Source organism: Anas acuta, chromosome 24, assembly GCF_963932015.1.
Source record: "Anas acuta chromosome 24, bAnaAcu1.1, whole genome shotgun sequence".
NCBI classification, from domain to species: Eukaryota; Metazoa; Chordata; class Aves; order Anseriformes; family Anatidae; genus Anas; species Anas acuta.
This window is the reverse complement of record NC_089002.1, coordinates 6,130,369-6,147,661: the sequence shown is the minus strand read 5'-3', so window position 1 is coordinate 6,147,661 and position 17,293 is coordinate 6,130,369. Positions and strand designations below refer to the sequence as shown.

At 48.0% G+C, this 17,293-nt stretch overlaps 3 protein-coding genes across 5 annotated transcripts; 1 reads left to right on the top strand and 2 right to left on the bottom strand.

Moving 5' to 3' along the window:
• The first annotated feature begins 307 nt into the window (after positions 1-307).
• GUCA1B (guanylate cyclase activator 1B) lies at positions 308-6,766 on the top strand. 3 transcript variants are annotated; one of them, XM_068659950.1, is made up of 5 exons: positions 308-523; positions 1,356-1,783; positions 2,624-2,773; positions 3,889-4,003; positions 4,633-6,766. In XM_068659950.1, exons 2-5 carry the CDS (start codon positions 1,580-1,582, stop codon positions 4,758-4,760), a joined length of 597 nt encoding a protein of 198 aa, XP_068516051.1. In that variant the 5' UTR covers positions 308-523; positions 1,356-1,579; the 3' UTR covers positions 4,761-6,766. The 3 variants fall into 3 exon arrangements, 2 of the variants coding, with proteins under 2 accessions (XP_068516051.1, XP_068516050.1); XM_068659949.1 differs by lacking the exon at positions 308-523 and adding an exon at positions 537-638; XR_011089773.1 differs by lacking the exons at positions 308-523; positions 1,356-1,783; positions 2,624-2,773 and adding an exon at positions 3,650-3,805 and having other exon boundaries at positions 4,633-4,650.
• Positions 6,767-10,086: 3,320 nt separating this feature from the next.
• Positions 10,087-13,726, bottom strand: GUCA1A (guanylate cyclase activator 1A). Its single transcript, XM_068659951.1, has 4 exons — positions 13,345-13,726; positions 11,493-11,642; positions 10,827-10,917; positions 10,087-10,518 (listed from the first exon to the last, which is right to left on the bottom strand). The coding sequence occupies exons 1-4, from the start codon at positions 13,540-13,542 to the stop codon at positions 10,358-10,360; spliced, it is 600 nt and encodes a 199-aa protein (XP_068516052.1). The 5' UTR covers positions 13,543-13,726; the 3' UTR covers positions 10,087-10,357.
• Positions 13,727-15,219: 1,493 nt separating this feature from the next.
• CIMIP3 (ciliary microtubule inner protein 3) lies at positions 15,220-15,597 on the bottom strand. Its single transcript, XM_068660440.1, has one exon. It carries the CDS (start codon positions 15,595-15,597, stop codon positions 15,220-15,222), a length of 378 nt encoding a protein of 125 aa, XP_068516541.1.
• Positions 15,598-17,293: the final 1,696 nt, after the last annotated feature.

Here is a 17,293-nt window from a genome sequence, read left to right as displayed (position 1 = left end):
AATTCTCTTGGTCTTCTCTATCTATCGTTATTTCTGCTGTATAGCTTGTATCCTCTTCTTGCTTAAGACTCTTAAGTGAATCCGTCCATTGCCAAGGCACACTTAGATATGAAGAAGAGAAGCATAAAGTTGGGCTATTATCCAGCAAATCTGTGTGCATGTTTTTTATATCTATATTTACACTTATTGATAGGGTACTTAGAGGCATAAGCAGATCCAGAGAAAGCTTTATTCCAGACATGAAATACTTCTGTAGTAGCATTTTTGAGATGACTCTTAACCTGTGATTTTCCAAATTAGAAACTCTTCTTTCCAAAACAATCTACGTCTAAAAAAGAACAGCTTAAATCCTGGTGGTCTTTAGCATTATTACAATGGGGAGACCATTGTTTCCCATTAACACTACTCCAATCCTCTTAAAAGGAGAATCCTATCTGCACATCAGCCTGGCTCAGGCACATTTATAGCTACAGGTCATTTCTTTCCAGCTGACACAGATAAATGGTTGGACTCGGAACACCTGGTATGATGTGGGTAAAAGCCGGTGGCTCCAGCAAGAAGGGAGAACAGGAGGTTTTGTAGGGAGTGGGATCTTTGGTAGTGGATGGTTCCATACAGCCCCATACCAGGCTTCTTTAGTAAGCAAATACCCAATTAAAAGAGGCTCTTGTTAGAGCTGTGTTTCTGCCTCAATCTAATAGGTAGAAGTACCTTAACAGAAAAAGGCACAAAAATAAAGAAACCTCAACTTTGGGTGTGAGTACATAGAAATTAAAGCTACCTGTAACTATCAACTGAGAATTTCAGTAATGAAATATGAAAAGCAGACAAATAAGCACCTCTGCCTCCGTGTGCACTTAATTATTTTCTCTATTATTTTGTACAGAATAAAGTCTGGGGAACTTGCTCAATTTACCTTATATGCTGGTAGTCCTATTAGCAGTTTTTCCTTATGTAAGTGGAGTTGTATGTGCTTATTTTTATCAGGATTTCCTCTTACTAAATGTTGTTTGTTAATATGTCCTATTTCACTCAAACATTGGTGCATCCCCTACAAACAGGTGGCATATACCTTTATCAGAGAAACTGTTAGGAATCTTGCTTGCTGTACTTTTTTTCTTCTTTAAGAAAAACAATGATGAAGTAAGCAGGGTTATAGGTGATGTGTAAAGGGAAGCTCAGCTCCCAAATAAAGGTATTAATGTGCAGAAGTGCCCTGAGCCTCTGGAGTCTGCTTCTAAATAGGGCACAGCCCAGAACATCTGAAGGTCTCTGTGACCCATGGGTGGGAATCTCCTAATGATCTTAGTTATTTTTATATGCCTGCTACCACGTGTTATTCTTCCCTAATGAAGAGAAGCAACCCTACCATCACCAAGTGAGCACACAGCGCTGTGGAGGTGAATGCAGCCTGTAGAAGGAGGAAGAATAAATTAAAGGACAAAATATCAAATAAAGGCACAAAACAGCAAGAAGCAAAAAAGAGGGAAAGCAACTAAGTGTTAAAAGGACGATACAAGCAAAGGACTTTGGATTTTCTTTTTGTTCCTTTTCTCTCCCTTCTGATTTACGGAGCACAATGGGACAGCAGTTCACCAATGCGGAAGGGGAGCAAGGAGAGATTGATGTTGCTGAATTGCAGGAATGGTATAAGAAATTTGTGGTTGAATGTCCCAGTGGGACTCTCTTCATGCATGAATTCAAGAGGTTCTTTGGGGTCCAGGATAACCGAGAAGCAGCAGAGTACATTGAAAACATGTTCAGAGCTTTTGATAAGAATGGGGTAAGTAGCAAGGAGTTTTTACATGGATTTGTCACCACCTTTTCCTTCTGTAAGCTGGAGGTCTTTTAGTGCAGTTCCCACCCTCCTTACTGTGCTTCGTGAGCAAGGTAAGGGTGATGGGGCTGCTGGAGAAGGAGCACACACTCCAGTGCTCTGTATGGACTGGGGTGGGCTTATCTCATAAATCTATGCTAAATAAGGACAGAATACTCTTATTCAACTGTTGTGGATGGATTAAAAGGTTTAAGGTTAGGCGGTTATATTTAAGATCATTAAATAGCCAAGCCTGCTAACTGAAAAAAAAAATAAAATATATATATATATATGTTATGATGGGAGGGGTTACAGTGGAGGAAAGTCCAACTCAGGCTTGATATGCAATGGAGGAAGCACGCATGCATATATGCAGTCAGAACAGGTGGCACGTAACAAAATATTGATTTTAGATACTCAAAAGTAAAGGCATGTTTGCCAGTTCGGACATTCTGGTTTCGACTTGCCAATGCCTCCGGCACCAATCCTCCTCTGCCTCCCCATCCTCCTGTGATCTGTGTTGTCTGTTGTCTCAGGGTGTTTAAACTTAAACTCCTCTCTGGAGTCCTGGCGGGTGCCCCCAAGCACTGCAGGGCAGGAGAGTTGTTTTGCTCTCCACTGTCATGCCTTGGGGACGCCTGGGTGCAGAGAGGCACGGCTGCGCTCGCTGCTGCTCTGCTCCTCTAAATGGCACAGAAATTACTGTCCCCAGGAGTGTCTTTTGGCAGTTTCTAATCCAGGTTTTATTAAGAGATTTCTGTCAACTGTACACAGTTGTGTCATTCAGATCCTCTTCTGTTTCTTCAGGACAACACCATTGATTTTCTGGAGTATGTGGCTGCCTTGAATCTTGTTTTACGAGGAAAACTGGAACACAAGCTGAGGTGGACGTTCAAAGTGTATGACAAGGATGGGAATGGCTGCATAGACAAACCTGAGCTGCTAGAAATTGTTGAGGTAAGTAGGCATTACCTAATCAGTTATTTAAGCAATCATTCTTTGGCAACATCATGATGCATCCAGTTTTTATGATAACTGGGTTTCAAAGCAGCTAAAGGGTAGTGATGAAGGGAAAATGCCTGACCTTGGTGAAAAGGTCAGTGGTTTGGTGGAGCCTGATGGGGTGAGGGGTCAACTTCCCCAACAGTGAGCAGCTGTTGTGGGGTTCCTGTGTCTCTGCTCTGACTTTACTTCCAGACTTTTTACACCAAAATTCTCTGCCTTAGGTAGTGGAAGGTTTCACCCCCTGCTCCTTACAGGAGCAAGTTTTCTGCCTGAGCAGTGGACAAGGGCACAGTGGGAGGCATAAATTAGCAGAGGAATTCCATTTGTAATTATTCCTTTCTGGGTTTATGTTTAGTTTTAATTAGTGACTGTGAAGGTGAGAGGAGGCACGAGGTTTGACAGATGGACACCAGGGTTTTTACTGCTATGGAACTTCAGGTAAATACTTTAGTGACTGTACTGGTCACCCCTGCGATGTGGGTGCTGTTACCCTTTCACAGCAGGGTTTGTGAATCAATGGCTATCAAATATTTTAGGATTTGGGGGGAAACACAGAATCAAGAGACATCATCAGAGAATTTGAGTCTACGGAAAGCAAGTTCTTTTGAAAGTCAGCAGCTGGGAAAAAGCAACTAGGTTGTTACCTGCCTCACCAGGGGCAGGTGGGAGAGCATTTGGGGAGCCAGACTGGGGCAGGTTCAATTATAGTTTTGAGGTCAGACAGGAATTGGCCAGAGCTGTGTTAGGCCCTTGCTAATCCCCTCTCTGGGAAGACATCAGACAAAACCCTTCAGCCTAATGAGCAGAGATAATAATGAACAGGTGGTTGTCATGTTTGGATGAGATGGGAGGAACAGATAAAAACCTGCCATTTTCCAGTGGCAAAGTGGAGCGGAAACTGGGGGGTCAAAATGTGTGCTAATACAGGTTTGATCTTGCAGCTTGGGCATGAGCTCCCTGGGAGAGAGGGCTGGGTAAATCCAGGTGTGCCTGGCCTCAGGTCTGCTCAGGCCTTAGAAAAAATTGCACTGAAAACCTTTTTTTCTAACCTATGATCTTCTTTTCAGTCTATCTACAAGCTGAAGAAAGTGTGTCGGTCAGAGGTGGAGGAGAGGACTCCGCTGCTCACGCCAGAGGAGGTTGTGGACAGGATATTTCAGTTAGTGGATGAGAACGGGGACGGTAAGGAATTGATGGCTCAGATTGCATTCATGCATAATGAAAAGTTATCTGTGCTGGGCAGGCTAGTTTTAATTATGTTTATCAAGAAATCACTTAGGATTGTCTTGTTACTCATATTAGACATGTTGGGTTTGATTCTGGTCTGTTCATGGTCAGAATCAAGAGCAACTTGGTACAACAGGAGGAAATAATATTATTTTAAAGTAAAATACCCAGGGCTCACTATTCTTTCTGGATTTTGAGGCTGCATGGATATTGTTCTCTGGAAGTCCCTGGTAGCCACAGAGCAGGTCCCAGCCTGAGTAAAGCCAATGCTCCAGCCAAATCAGAGCCTGCAGGACCAGACTTGCAGTGGAGCTCCTCCTGGAGCTGCATGTGTGAGCCAATGCAACACTTCGTGCTAACCAAAGGGACAGGGCAGGTGTGAATGGATTGGGTTATGGTGTGGTTATTTGTTTTTTTAGCTAGCTGGCCTATATAGTTTATATGGGGAGATTTAAATATAGCTTTTGTCTTATTAGAATATTGTCTTCTGAACTATAGGAGGTGGTTTTGGCTTCCTGTTGTCCTCTTGTCTTATCTGTCCTGTTCTGTTTCCCCATCTTGTGTCCTCCTCATCTCATACACAGGGCAGCTGTCCCTTGATGAGTTCATTGACGGGGCCAGGAAAGACAAGTGGGTGATGAAGATGTTGCAGATGGATGTAAACCCCGGGGGATGGATCTCGGAGCAGAGGCGGAAGAGTGCTTTGTTTTAAGAGGACCCAGTCTGGACATGACAGCGTGATGCAGACTACAGCTGTGGCTCTCTTACTGCAGGGCGGTAGTGGCTTTCCTTGTTAATGCAATCTCGCCATCCAAATGAAAACTTCAGTGGTTTAAGAAGCCGTATCTCAATCTAAAACCCGTGCGCTGCAAGGACACCTGGTACCCAGAGACTATTTTTGGCCCATGAATAAGTCTTCCTGTGTACACAACACCATGTTTGCCAGCTCTGGCTTTTGGTTACACCCCAAGGAACAAACTTCTCGTGGCTAACTGCAGTGGATCCTGCGCAGTATCTAAAACTGACGACAGAATCAGGAAGTGAGAAATCCTGATGCTGTGGTACCATCTCCAGCACAGAGTAGTGCCTGCGTCGTTAACATCCGCAGGTACAAACATCAAACCAAAAGGGACAAGAATTGAGGTGCTCCGATGGCAGACTTCATGCAGTCAGGAAGTCTGTTCTGTAATACGTACACGTTTAGTAGCTTACACTACTAATAATGTATAATTCTTGAACACTGTTGTATCACTATCAAAGGAGAAATACATTATGAGTTTTGCATTAGATATAAGTTAAGATTGCACACAGTAGAGGGAAATACAATGTATGGGCTGGGCAGGTGGACCAATAACTCCTTGTGTCTCCTGCTGTGGACCAGAGCCTGCTCCTTACACCCACTCAAACAGGTTTCTGTGGGGTTGGAAAAATGGCATTTCCCTGCCAAGCAGCAGTAGGAACTGTACCTCTGAACAGCCACATCTGGAGGACAGATTTGCATGAATGTGATCTGCTTTTTGAGGCCCTATTTTTTTACTGAATCATTGTTTTAAGATAGTTTTCTCTGCTTTGTGAAAACGGAACAAGCCAGGAGTACCTCCAGGAGTTTCCCTGCAGTGGGAGAAGTTCCCTGTGGAATGAGGATGCAGGAAGAGCTGGGTTTTGCTCAGCAGTCTCACCACGACGGCAGGGCTGGTGCTGCTTTGTCAGCAGGACCGTAGGATGAAACCAGTGACAGAAAAATCCAAGTGAGTTACTGAAGTAGTACAGTGGTTTTACACTGGACTTAATTTAGCTATGCTACAGATATAAAATTTGTGCAGCTTGTAGGTTGAGCTTTACTGTTTATACAGCTACCCCATATATCTATATAAGTATGTTTATATGGGAAGAATTTGAGCTGACTAATACTTTCATTCACTTTCATCGGATTTATTGGATTTTTTACAAGAAAATATTTACCTGCAAAATAACATGAGCTTTTCTGTTTTATTTATCTTCCCTTGGGATCACTGGGCCAAGTCATGTCCGTGAAGAGATTTGCAATCCTTTTTTTTTTTTTTTGTGGCCTTTAATCACAAGAGTTATCTTTCATTAGATGATCATTTTGCTGGTTTTGTCAATTTAACCAATGTTTAAATTCCAGACTAGGAGGAAGTATTCAGGGTAGGGCACAATCAGTGCTAGAGTTCAAATGCATATACATTTCCACTTCTAAATAGCCTTTCTGAGAGTTCTCTGTAAATACACTCGCTTGTGGCCTGTCTACTTATCAGAGTAGATTAGACTTCTAGATTTTTTCTGCTGTTCAAAGCTCATTCAATTCAATAGTTTATCAGTCAAAGACCTGAAAGAAAAACCTCGCTTCCGGCAAACATCAGGGCCTGGAAGAAAAGATTCACTTTGCTGATTTTTCAACTCATGGGCCAATGCTTTCATGATAGGTACAAATCTCTAATTCCCCAAGTTTCAGCATCTCAAGCAATGTAATGCACTTCTCTTCTGCTTCTCGCAACTTTTAGTTATATGGAGTTGCATACTGTAGTTTTATGTAAATGTTTTGAATTTCCATTTTCTTCACCAGGCTCTGGAGGAGCTCTCGGGCACCTCCCACACCCGCAGTCCTGTGCCGGGGTGGTAGAGGGCATCCTAACACTGAGCACTCGTGTGGCTGGTGGTAGAAATTTTGTAAGAATTTAATAAAGGATTATTAATTTGTTTAGTAGTGTTTTTGACTCAGAATGAAGCTGAAGGCCTGAGTGGCTAAAGTTATGGTTTTTAAGACTGACAAAGTGGATTTCAGGGAAGCGATGGGAGTTGAGTGCAGCGGCTAACCTGGGTAAGAAACATAAGGTGGTGATGGTATTGCATGGAGAGTAGGAAAGGAATCTTTTCTGCTCTGTAATGGCGATGAGAAGCATGCATACGATAAATATCAATTTTCAAAGGAATATCAAATTTCAAAGGAATTTGAAATAGTTGCTTGATGGTGCTGCCGAGAGAGGGCGCCTGTTTTGCCCCTGCCAGGACTGAAACAGGAACTGCAAAGTTTCGGGCTCAAAGTGAAGCGCTGGGCTCAGACACAAGGCAGCAGCAGTGCCCATGGGGATAACCCTTGTGTTAGAGCTGGCAGAACCCAGTGGAAAATCTCTTACCAATCTTGTGATCTTTTGTCGAGAAAGCACGAGCTGCTTTAGTCTTAGTCCTCTGTTTAAATCCACAGGTATAAACACTTTGATCTCCTCCCAAACCCAACTCGACACTCACATCAAGGTACTGAAGCCAGACCTTCTGCATAATCCATTTTCCAGACTCTCAGCCCAGTGGGAATTGGATTTGACTGATCGGATTTCTTGTTGGTCTAAATGTGGAAACGGGATGGCTCGGAAAGGGCAAATGCCATCTGATTTTCTGAGCTTCTTACCACCTGCACTGATGCTTGATGTACCCAAGGCTGGGGAGGATTGGAGGTGGAATAATCGGGTTAGGAAGCTGAAGGTGAAGCTGCTGCTGAAGGGGGCTGGTTGTGAGGGTCTGGGAGCCGAGGAGGCAGCATGTCCTGGGGTGCTTGGGAAGGGACATTCCCAGGGAAGGTGCTGAGCACAGTCCTGGGCAGCAGCAGTAATGAGGCCGAGGAGGAAGGAGGATAATTATCTCACTGTGTTTAGCCATAGTCTTTATTTGTCTGACCTTGGTGTCCTGCAAGGAGAGGTTCACCTGTGGGTAGCAGGGTTTGGTGGCTGCCCAGAGGGAGGTTTTGTGTCCAGGTCATCCCCGAAGCACCTGTGTGCAGCTTCCCTTTACAGTGCTGTGTTAAAAACCAGAGCGGCCGTGCCAGGACATCCACAGCCCGGTGCTGCTCGCCCTGGTGGCTTCTTGTGGCCGGCTTCTTGTACCTGGTCATTTTCTCCCCACGCCGGTGCTGAGCTCTGGCTGTATGGGAGAATTACTCACTTCTTTGCTTCCTTTTCAAACCAAAGTGCAGCTCAGAAGTTTGGAGTTTCAAACGCATTACCCTTAAAGGCTTCATACCTAAGGTAATTTAATGGTATTTCGGGATGCGATGTGTGCCATGGGAACGTTGGGGCTGTGTTGTAGGGCACGCAGGAGGTCCTGGATCACAGGGGGCACTGCAGGGATGGTGTGGTGCCAGCGCAGGGGCTCAGCGGCCTACCCACCACCAGGGCTCCACAGTACTGAGCCTTCTGCAGCCCTTGCCAAATAGACATCTAAACCCCACGGAGATAACTGCGTGGTGCTACCAAAAATCGCTCGCTGAGTATCTCTGGTATAGCAGTGACTCCTAACAGCCGAGCTCCCAGTGCAGTCCCTGCAAACTGGGGGCAGAGCTGGGCCTTGGCCTCAGACCTGTGCAGCCTCCCGGGCATCGCCCATTGCCCCTCAACACCCACTCCCCAAAATCGCCACTCCCGTGCTCACCAGTGGCAGTCACCGAGTGAGCAATACTCCTGTGGCAGCTGTTCAGCTGGCAGCCACCATTTTGAAATAAATTCATTAGGCATGATTAGGGCAGAGAGAGTCACAATATTACTTTTTAATTATTTTTAATTTGCTTTCTTTGAGGCTGAAAAAAAACATCCTTTTGAGAGAGACGCTGAGGTCTGCAAGGTGTCTGGCCAGTCGGCTATTCTGAGGCAGCCCTTTTAGAATAACTTTGTCTCTAGGAGTTTCCCATTAAATAGAAATTGGGCTTGTTGGGGCCTCTTACAGCTTCTTGGGAATGCAGAGGAGAGGGAGGCTGAAGGAGGAGCTGCTGGCGGGGCTCTCTTTCCCTCTGGGCAGAGGACAAGGGCAGGACGGAGCTGTCTTGCAAAAGAACTGAGTAAATGAAGCCAAAACAAAGGTCTCTGCCCTTGCATCAGAGAGTTAATCTGTTCTGCTGGAAGCAGAATGGTTGATTGACAGAAAGAAAAAGCACAACCTGAAATAAACTTGTAAAATATCTTTATTAGGTCACTATAAGATCGGAAGTACAAAAGCTTTCAGGTAAACTGCTGTCAAATGAAAAAGACGCACAGGAAAAATGGTCAGAAGGTTGCTTACAAACTTCAAGCATCCAGTGATAAGTCACACGTCATTCAGCTGGGCAAGAGCTCCTTCCTGGTGCCCCGTGTTGCCTCACCACACCTGAAACCAGCTCCCACCAGATGAGGAAACTCCTCGCCAGCAGCCTGGCCCTGGGCGCAGCCCCAAAGGTGGCACGGGGCAATCTCGACCAGCACCATCTGAACTGCTCGGAGACGACTAGGTAAAAACACAGAATGCTTGAGGGTGCCACAGAGCATAACCTGCACGGGAGTTGGTTTGTCATACAAGTAATAAAACATGCAGGAATATTCCTACAAACGCATGTGAAACCAGTCCCTCTCAGGTCACTGCCACTGCAGCCCTTCCAGGTATTTCAGGGAATAGCAAACCCTTAAAGTTGTTTAAAAAAAAAAAAAGGCACCATTCTCTGTTTTTAATGCTTTAAAACAAAGAAAAGCTGCTGCATTCACCACTCTTCTTTTTCTAGTGATAGATGTTTTTATCTTATAATATCACTAATAATTACTAATATAACAAATCACAGAATGAGTGACCAAAACCCCTGGTCTCATTTGCTCTGGGGGAAAGCATTGAGGATGCTCTGGAAATGTGTATGGAAAGAGAAGGTTCAGATCTGCTTTCTAGGCCTCGTACATTCAAATGCTGCCCTGCTCTTAGAGGGGACGCTCACCTCTGCAGAGCTCAGGGCTCTGCAGGCAGATGCGCCCTGTTGCACCGCACCATGTTTGCACCCCGGAGAGGTCCCCATGCAGGAGCAGACCCCTCGTGCTTGCTGAGCTCTGTGTGTCCAGACGAACACGTTATGTGGATGCTGGTGTTGGCCACTAGCTCGGTGTAAGTTCTGTCTGCTCTCTTGTTTAATGCACTGCATGCTCTGGCTCTCCCTCCCCAGGGAGGGGAGGCTCTGCACGACTACGCAGCAGCAACATTCAGAGGCACCCAAATAGCGGCGGGTGCTGGTGGCCCCGCAGCTTCTCCTCCTCACCCAGCCCGTCCTGCTGCGGGGTGAGCACGGCTGTGCTCGGGAAGGGATGGCCCAGTTGGTGCCCGGCGTGCCCTGGGTTCTGCCCAGCCCTCTGCCACAGGAGCGATGCCTTCGAGGGGACGCCGGTCCTGTGCTAGCGGGATGCTCTAACGCCTCGTCACGCTGGTGCTGGGCCGCTCCCCACAGTCACAACCTGTTTTGTTTCAATAATGTGAGAAGGGGGGAGAAAAGATGGAGGGAAGGTGTCCTGGAGCCTACTGGGCATCCTCCTCTGCCTCCTCCGAGGCGTGTGGGTTCTTCCCATCGTTCTGGATCAACTTAACGATGTGCGTCAGGTCCAGGCTGCGGGTGAGGATGTCGAGCAGCACTTCATCCTTCTGTACACCCTCCATGAACTCCTCCAGCGAGAGCTCGCCTGCAAAAACACGGTCAGAAAAGGCTCATCAGGCCCTGCAGCCTTCAGCCTCCACCTGCAGCCTCTAAGCCAGCCCAGAGGAGCTACGGGCACAGGACGAAAAATTAGGCTCTCCCTGGGTACCATACGGCCCAACCCCCCCGCAGCTAAACCCTGCCCAGCACAGATGGTGACGTGGAAGGGGAGTGGGAGCTAAACCTTGGCAGAGAGCCCAATGTCCTGCTATCTGGGGACATCCAGCTTCCAGAACTCGCAGGGAAGGAGGAAGGTGAGGGCAGTATTTGGCATTGCATAAGGAAGTTCCTCACCATCTCCGTTTATATCGATTTTATCGAACACCATGTTTGTGAATTCCTCAGCTGTCATCGTATCGTTGCAGCGGTTGATAGCTCGGATGGCCTGCAGGGAGAGGAGGACACACGGAACAAGTAATGAACATTTATGCATATTTATATATCTACCAGTAAAAGTGGCTAAGTGGTCTGACATGAGAGGCCAAACTTTTTTCAGTCTTTTATGTTCTGAAAGGAATAAATGAGTCCTTTCTAAAAAAGCTGGAGATTAAAATCACTTTAAATTGCAATCAATGCATTAAAAGATTAAGTGGGCACACTGGGATAAGCTAGGAGCTGTTCACCTCTGAAAAGCCTTAGATTAAATTCAGATGCTTATCTCAGCCTGGGTTTCAGTGGATGCGGTGGAACAACAACCTGCCACCAGAAGGCAAGGGCTCGCTGCGTGCCGGGGCGTGCAGGTGCCGTGGGGAGGTGCGGGGCAGCGAGGCCAAGACAGGTCCAGCGAGGGCGGCCGGTCTGCTGGGGAACCGGCAGAGGACAAGCAGGGGTTTGGCCAGTGCCTACTAATTTACCAGGGAGGTGTCTTTTGGGTTGGAATATTCCTTTTACAGCCTTTCTGTCTACCAGTGTCTAATAACCATCGTCTGGGGAAGAAAGGGAAAAGCTGAGCCCACTCACTTTGATGATGTTCAGCAGTTCTCCCCGGTCAATGCAGCCGTTCCCATCTACATCGTAGAGCTTGAAATACCATCGCAGCTTCTGATCCACCTTCCCTTTCAGGACCAAGCTCAGGGCTGCCACATACTCCATAAAGTCTATGTAGCCGTCCTGAAAGCAGAAGGTGAGAAGCTGGGTGAGATTCAGAGCTGGGCAGGGATGTTGCCGGTCACTTTTGGTAGACCCCACTGATAATGCCACTTCCCTGTATTGGGAGGGCTCTGTTTTAACCCACAAAGAGCCATTCATTGTGTGCTAATAATGAACGAACACAACAAACTCCACTCGATGCATGTTCCTGGCTTGGGGACTAACAACCTGGAAAGCCACTCTGTGCTACAGGAATCTCCTTGTGCAAAGCAGCGGTAATTCAGAGGTCAAAGAAGAACATGCTTATGCAGATGAGCCCTGATGGATTACCTAACGTTTCACACTTCAGTTCTTTTCTGCTGTAAAGGGGCTTGCAAACCTCCGTGAGAGAAGTGAAGCCGGGAAGCACCCAACACCCTGCTGACATCTTGGCACAGGAAGGCCCCGCTCCTTCCCTGGGCCATTTGTGCATCTGGTTCACTCTTGATCATGTCAAAAGCACTAAGTTTTATCTCTGACTTTCTCTGAGGAGAGTTTGCCCACCACCAGCTCACTCCGTGGTGATGGGAACATCCAGGAGGGTCTCTAGCCCAGGCTGCAGTACCAGTGCAAGGCTGGCCTGGGGCGAGCTCCTGTGCCACCAGCCTGCTTCCACGTGCTGCCCGGTGACATTCACCACTTCTAGGAAGTTTGCTGAAATGCCTGGTGCCGGCACTGCAGAGCAATTCAGTGGCATGTACTGTTGATTTTGGTACCACACACTTTGCACTGAAAGCACTTCAGTGGAAAACGGTACCTGCCACAAAACCATGGGAAGACTTCTGGAGAGGATAAGGCAGCGTCTCGTCAATGAACAAAGCCACGGACTGCCCCCTGGGGCCAATTCCAGAGGAAATCTGCTCTGCTCCACTGCTGCAAGATCGGGATTAGGAGCAAATCACTGCTGAGCCCCTTCCCAGCCAGGATTTCCTGAGCATCAATTCCTTTTCCAGGCACACATTCAAACACCAGGCAGTGAGCAAGGCAAAGCCCTAGGCACAAGTAAAACCACCTGAAGGATTTACAGCCTAAATTGTATTATTTTCAGTGGGATTAAGTCCATGAAGCTATCAGACATACTCCTCATCTCACAGGAGATCCCGCACCGCTTGGGCACTCTGGCAGCCCTGCATGCAAACCCCTGCTGGGAATGGCAGCACACATAAAGTCAACAAAACTGCAATCCATTTGTAATTTAAAACAATAGGAAAACAAATCCAGTCTGTTCTGCAAACCATAGCCCATGCCGTGCTCAGGAGCTGGTTGTTTCTGCAGGAGGACAGCCCATGTTCTCATATGCCGCTCACTTTTTGGTTCCTCTCTGCCACAACATTAGGTATTTAGGGATTTATTTATTTATATATTTAAGGGCACTTCATTTTAAAGGGATCACAGCCTGCCAGGTAAAACCCCACAATTCTGATCATTTAAAATTAAAAGGGAAATAGGGAGTCTCTTCTTCCAGAACAGTCAGCAGGTGAGGAATTTCTGTTGACGGGTGTCTTATACCCATTTTTTCACATTACTGAGCTTATTTTACAATTTATGAGGCAGCAGAGAATCAGACCACACACTTTTAGGCACATTTATACCTGCTAACACCCAAATACTACACATGCGATCTCACACACAGAGCAGAGCACAGCCAATCTGCAGCAGGTCGAGTGGGAAGGACAATATTTACCTTATTAAAGTCAAACGTCTCAAACATTTGCTCAACGTATTTGTTCGCTGATGGACTCAGGTTTTTCAAGCCAAAAAACTGTTTGAACTCATAGAGGGTGAGCTGGCCCGAAGGACACTCCGTCATGAACTTCTTGTACCACTGGTGGCACTCGGTAGCGCTCAGCTCCTCCACGGCTTTCCCATCCATGTTCCCCATCTCCGCACCAAGCACCGGTCACTTTGCAGCCCAAATGGAAAATTTGTGGATGTTTTGCTGAAGTTCTGGAGCTTTCCTTTAAATTCTGCTTCTTGCCTTTAAAGTCCAAGTGTCCCCAGCGTTGCAGGGATCACGGTGTCGGAAAAAAGAATTGCCTTGTGCACTGACTGCTGTGATTCAGTGCTGGCGGTGATGCACGCGGGGGTCCTCTCTCTGCCCAAGCAAATTTAAAAGCACAAAAAGAGCACAGAAAAGCAGACCGGGGGGTGACATTTAAGTACCCAGCAAATCCTTCGTTGGCCAATGAGGAGCAGGGTGGGGATGGGCACCCACTGGGAGCATTAGGCGTTCGAGGTTAAAATAGAAAGGAGGTAAAATGGGAAAGTCTTGCAGATTACAGGCCCAGCAGAAGATTAGGAGGGCAGAATTTGCTCCTTGAGAGTGTAATCTCCTAATCTACTTCATTTACAATTTTGTGTGAGCTCACGCGAGCGACAACTTTTGCACCAAAAATCAATGTAAGAAGAAACTCAGAGGTCCCTGTGCTGTTACTGTCTTCTTGGTCCCCCTTAGTCCTACTCTGCTGGAGGATTTCCAGGTGAGAAATCAATGTGAAATTCAGGGAGGGGAGAAGTGTGACTTCACTAAAGCACATCAGTCAGGGGAGGACTGGGAGACAAAAAAGCGTATCCTAACAAAGTAACAGGGGCCAGACCCTCCACGAGTACAGAAATCAGTGTAACTAGTGGATTTCTACCTGCAGAGAGCCCATCCTGTAGCACTTTTATTTTAGACCTGACATGCTTCAGACAAAAGCCCAACTTGTATGTGTTGCAGAGCGTGGTATCGCTTCTGCTCCGAAGTAAATTAGGAATAACTCTGCTAAAGTAGGTGGCATTACATAAGCATAAAAGAGTTATGAAAAAGGAATTAGATGAGGAGCGCTAATTGGATGTACTAATCCTGCAGTCGACGGCGGCGGCCGGCTCAGCTCCCTGCTGCACACAGAGGCTGCGAGCAGTGGGAGGCCCTGGCAGCGCCCCGGGCCCATCCGGAAACACGGGGAGCTCCTAATGTTTGGGTGCTTGTTAATAGCAGAAAGGGGGCGTGTTAAGGGTGGATACGAGCTTGCCAAGTGTTCCCAGTGCACCCAGTTATTTCATGTGGAAGCGGGGACGCCTCACGCTGCCTCCTGCAGAGAGCTGCAGCGGTGCCCGGCTGGATTTCTGCTCCTGGGGCATCTCCTGTCTGAGCAGCACAAATGAAGTGTGCCTTCCCCGTCACTAAGAGCAATGCTTTGCCTGTGTCCGGGAAGCCTCACAACGAAGGCATCCTGTCAGAGGAGGAGCAGAATTGAGGCTCGACCAGAGAAGTGGTGAAACCTCCCCAGGTTTTGCAGCCTGTGCTAAGGCCAGGACGGAGGCAGATGAGCCTGGCTGGGCGGTGACTCCTGCAGAGCCATGCACTGTTGACACCCCGTGCCTCTGTTTAAATAGTTGGCAATAAATGACAAGACAAGTTGGACCGGGTGTTAGGACAAAATCTGTGCTGTGTGGGGAGCAAAGCCGTGACCTCGCCGCCTGGCCCCTGACTCAGTGGTCACTGCGGGGCGGCCTCAGGTGGGAAGCTGGAGCCACACCGATTGCTGCTTTCATTGCGTGGCTTTATTGCTTTGGACTATGGCTTTGTGTTGAGGACAGGTCTCCATTTCATGATGTTGGCGCTCGAGACGTCTGTCACCTTCTTGGTGTGATCGGTGTCGTGGCAAAAGTGGTACCCGCAGGTCGGCCGCTGTGCGGTGTAGAAGGGGCTGTACGAGTTGGAGCAGTTTGGTGTGTAGAAGAGAAACTTGAAGGAGTCAGGCTCACGGCCCCCAAAATGGGCAACAAAGGGAACAAAGCGAGAGGCCAGCGGCTGGTCCTTGTGGTGACCTGCTGGGGACGGCTGCCTCTTTGGGGTGGGAGGGGTACCACGGGCATCCTGCGCTGCTTTGGTCGTCTCCATCTCCTCTGGTCTCTTGTGGTCTTTGCCAGGGGCTGCTTGTTTTTCAGTCATCTGTGGAGAAGAAATGTCAGACAAACACACTGCCTGCCCCTGCACTGCCTTCCTCCTGCAGTGCTCAGCACCCCAACACGAGAGCTGTGTGCCAGTGGCCAAAAGTCTTACTGAAAATAAACCAAAGCCTGCCGAGCGGCTTGGGCTCATCCTCCCAGCGCTTTTTGGGGATGCTGCTTTTTCCTTCAATGTTTGGCACAGCGGAGCTCTGGTCCCAGATTGGGGTCTCATTTATAAATAATGGTAATACATGCTTCTTCCATAGCCACGTACAGCATTCCCCAAACAGCAGCCATGGCAAACAAACCATGAAATGATTTCACCAGCCTGCGGCAGGAGGTGCACCGGGGCGTGCGAGTGATGGCAGCCGGCAGCGCCATCCTTTGTGTGGCAGCCCCTAAATGCCTCCCTGCCTCCTGCTTCTGTGCTGACTGCTCTGGGCATATCTCTAAGTGTCGTTTTTCGCCACAAAAGTGAAGGGAAAAGTATGATTTTTGAAGCTAGTGAGGCAAGCTTGTCCTTGCAGTCAGCTGGGCCACATTTCTGAAGCCCTGGAGCAAGATGAGCATCAACATGGGTGTGCACAGTGTGGGGGGGGGCAAGAGCTGCAGAAACAGCCTGGTTTGGTTTTGTGCTTGCAAGAACCCTTTGCTAGAGGACGTGGTGTGGTCATGTGCCCAAAAACATGCGGCCCTGCCTTGTGCCCCTTGGCTACTCCCAGGCTGTGCTCGGCTGCAGGAGTATTTTTGCTCTGGTTATTTAACCGTGACTCAGTTATCTTGTTTCCATTGATGACACCTCTGTGCCAATGGAAACTGGCTCTTCCCCCAGCAATTATCCTATTTACTCCTGGGTGTCCTAAATAAACCCTTTGCTGACTGGCTTTATTTTTAACCGTGTAAAGAGGTTTCCTATTTTCCGTGATGCCGTGGCTTACTTGGTGCTCTATTTTGGTTCTGGGTAGCTGGCTCTGAACAGCAGCTGCTAAACCTATTACGAGGGGGACACCGGTGAGTCATCTATAGAAATCTCCTTAACAGCCTCGGAGGGAAATGATGAGATCCCCCAGGTTTATCACCTCTTTTTGTCTCTCATTTCCCAGAGGCAGCCACCTGCAGTCACTGCTGCAAGGAAAGGCCGGGGCTCCCAGCACTGCCCACGGAGGGCAAAACGCTGGGGGCCGAATCCCAAGGGCAGACCTCGCACCACTACCTCCGTGTCAGCATGGTTTGTGAATCCCTGCTCTCAGCACACGTTGGTTTGCTTCAGAGCCGATTCTACCCGCGCACACGCATGATTACAGGCTATTGCTTCGCCCGCTTTGACAGATAAGAGGCAAGTACGCACACGACCGTGCTGCTGCAACTGCATCCGCCCAGCAGGGAGGCATTCACGTTATTAAGGTGCATCTGGGGTGTGTAGGTGAGGCCCTGCTTGCTTTGCAAACCTAACTGCTAAGTCACGTAGATGCCTTCGGACGTGTGAGCCTTGCCCGTGCTCTGTGGGGCAGTGGCAGGAGGAGCGAAGTGCTGGGTGGGACGAGCTTTGGGCTTTGCTCTTGCTCCGGGGTTCTCCTGCCCGGGGCTTCCCACTCACCCCGTGGGGCACCGAAGTTGGCAGGATCCCTGCATGAGGGCACCTGCTTACGTGGTCCTTGTTGAGGGGAAACACCAGCTTGACGTCCACATCCCTATTT

Bases quoted from the DNA above. Each gene is read 5' to 3' on its own strand.
- GUCA1B (XM_068659950.1), top strand. From the start codon at position 1,580: ATGGGACAGCAGTTCACCAATGCGGAAGGGGAGCAAGGAGAGATTGAT. The intron at 1,784-2,623 runs GTAAGTAGCAAG...CTGTTTCTTCAG, and splicing joins GAGCTTTTGATAAGAATGGG to GACAACACCATTGATTTTCT. The intron at 2,774-3,888 runs GTAAGTAGGCAT...TCTTCTTTTCAG, and splicing joins AGCTGCTAGAAATTGTTGAG to TCTATCTACAAGCTGAAGAA.
- GUCA1A (XM_068659951.1), bottom strand. From the start codon at position 13,542: ATGGGGAACATGGATGGGAAAGCCGTGGAGGAGCTGAGCGCTACCGAG. The intron at 10,918-11,492 runs GTGAGTGGGCTC...CTCTCCCTGCAG, and splicing joins AACTGCTGAACATCATCAAA to GCCATCCGAGCTATCAACCG. The intron at 10,519-10,826 runs GTGAGGAACTTC...GTGTTTTTGCAG, and splicing joins AATCGATATAAACGGAGATG to GCGAGCTCTCGCTGGAGGAG.
- CIMIP3 (XM_068660440.1), bottom strand. From the start codon at position 15,597: ATGACTGAAAAACAAGCAGCCCCTGGCAAAGACCACAAGAGACCAGAG.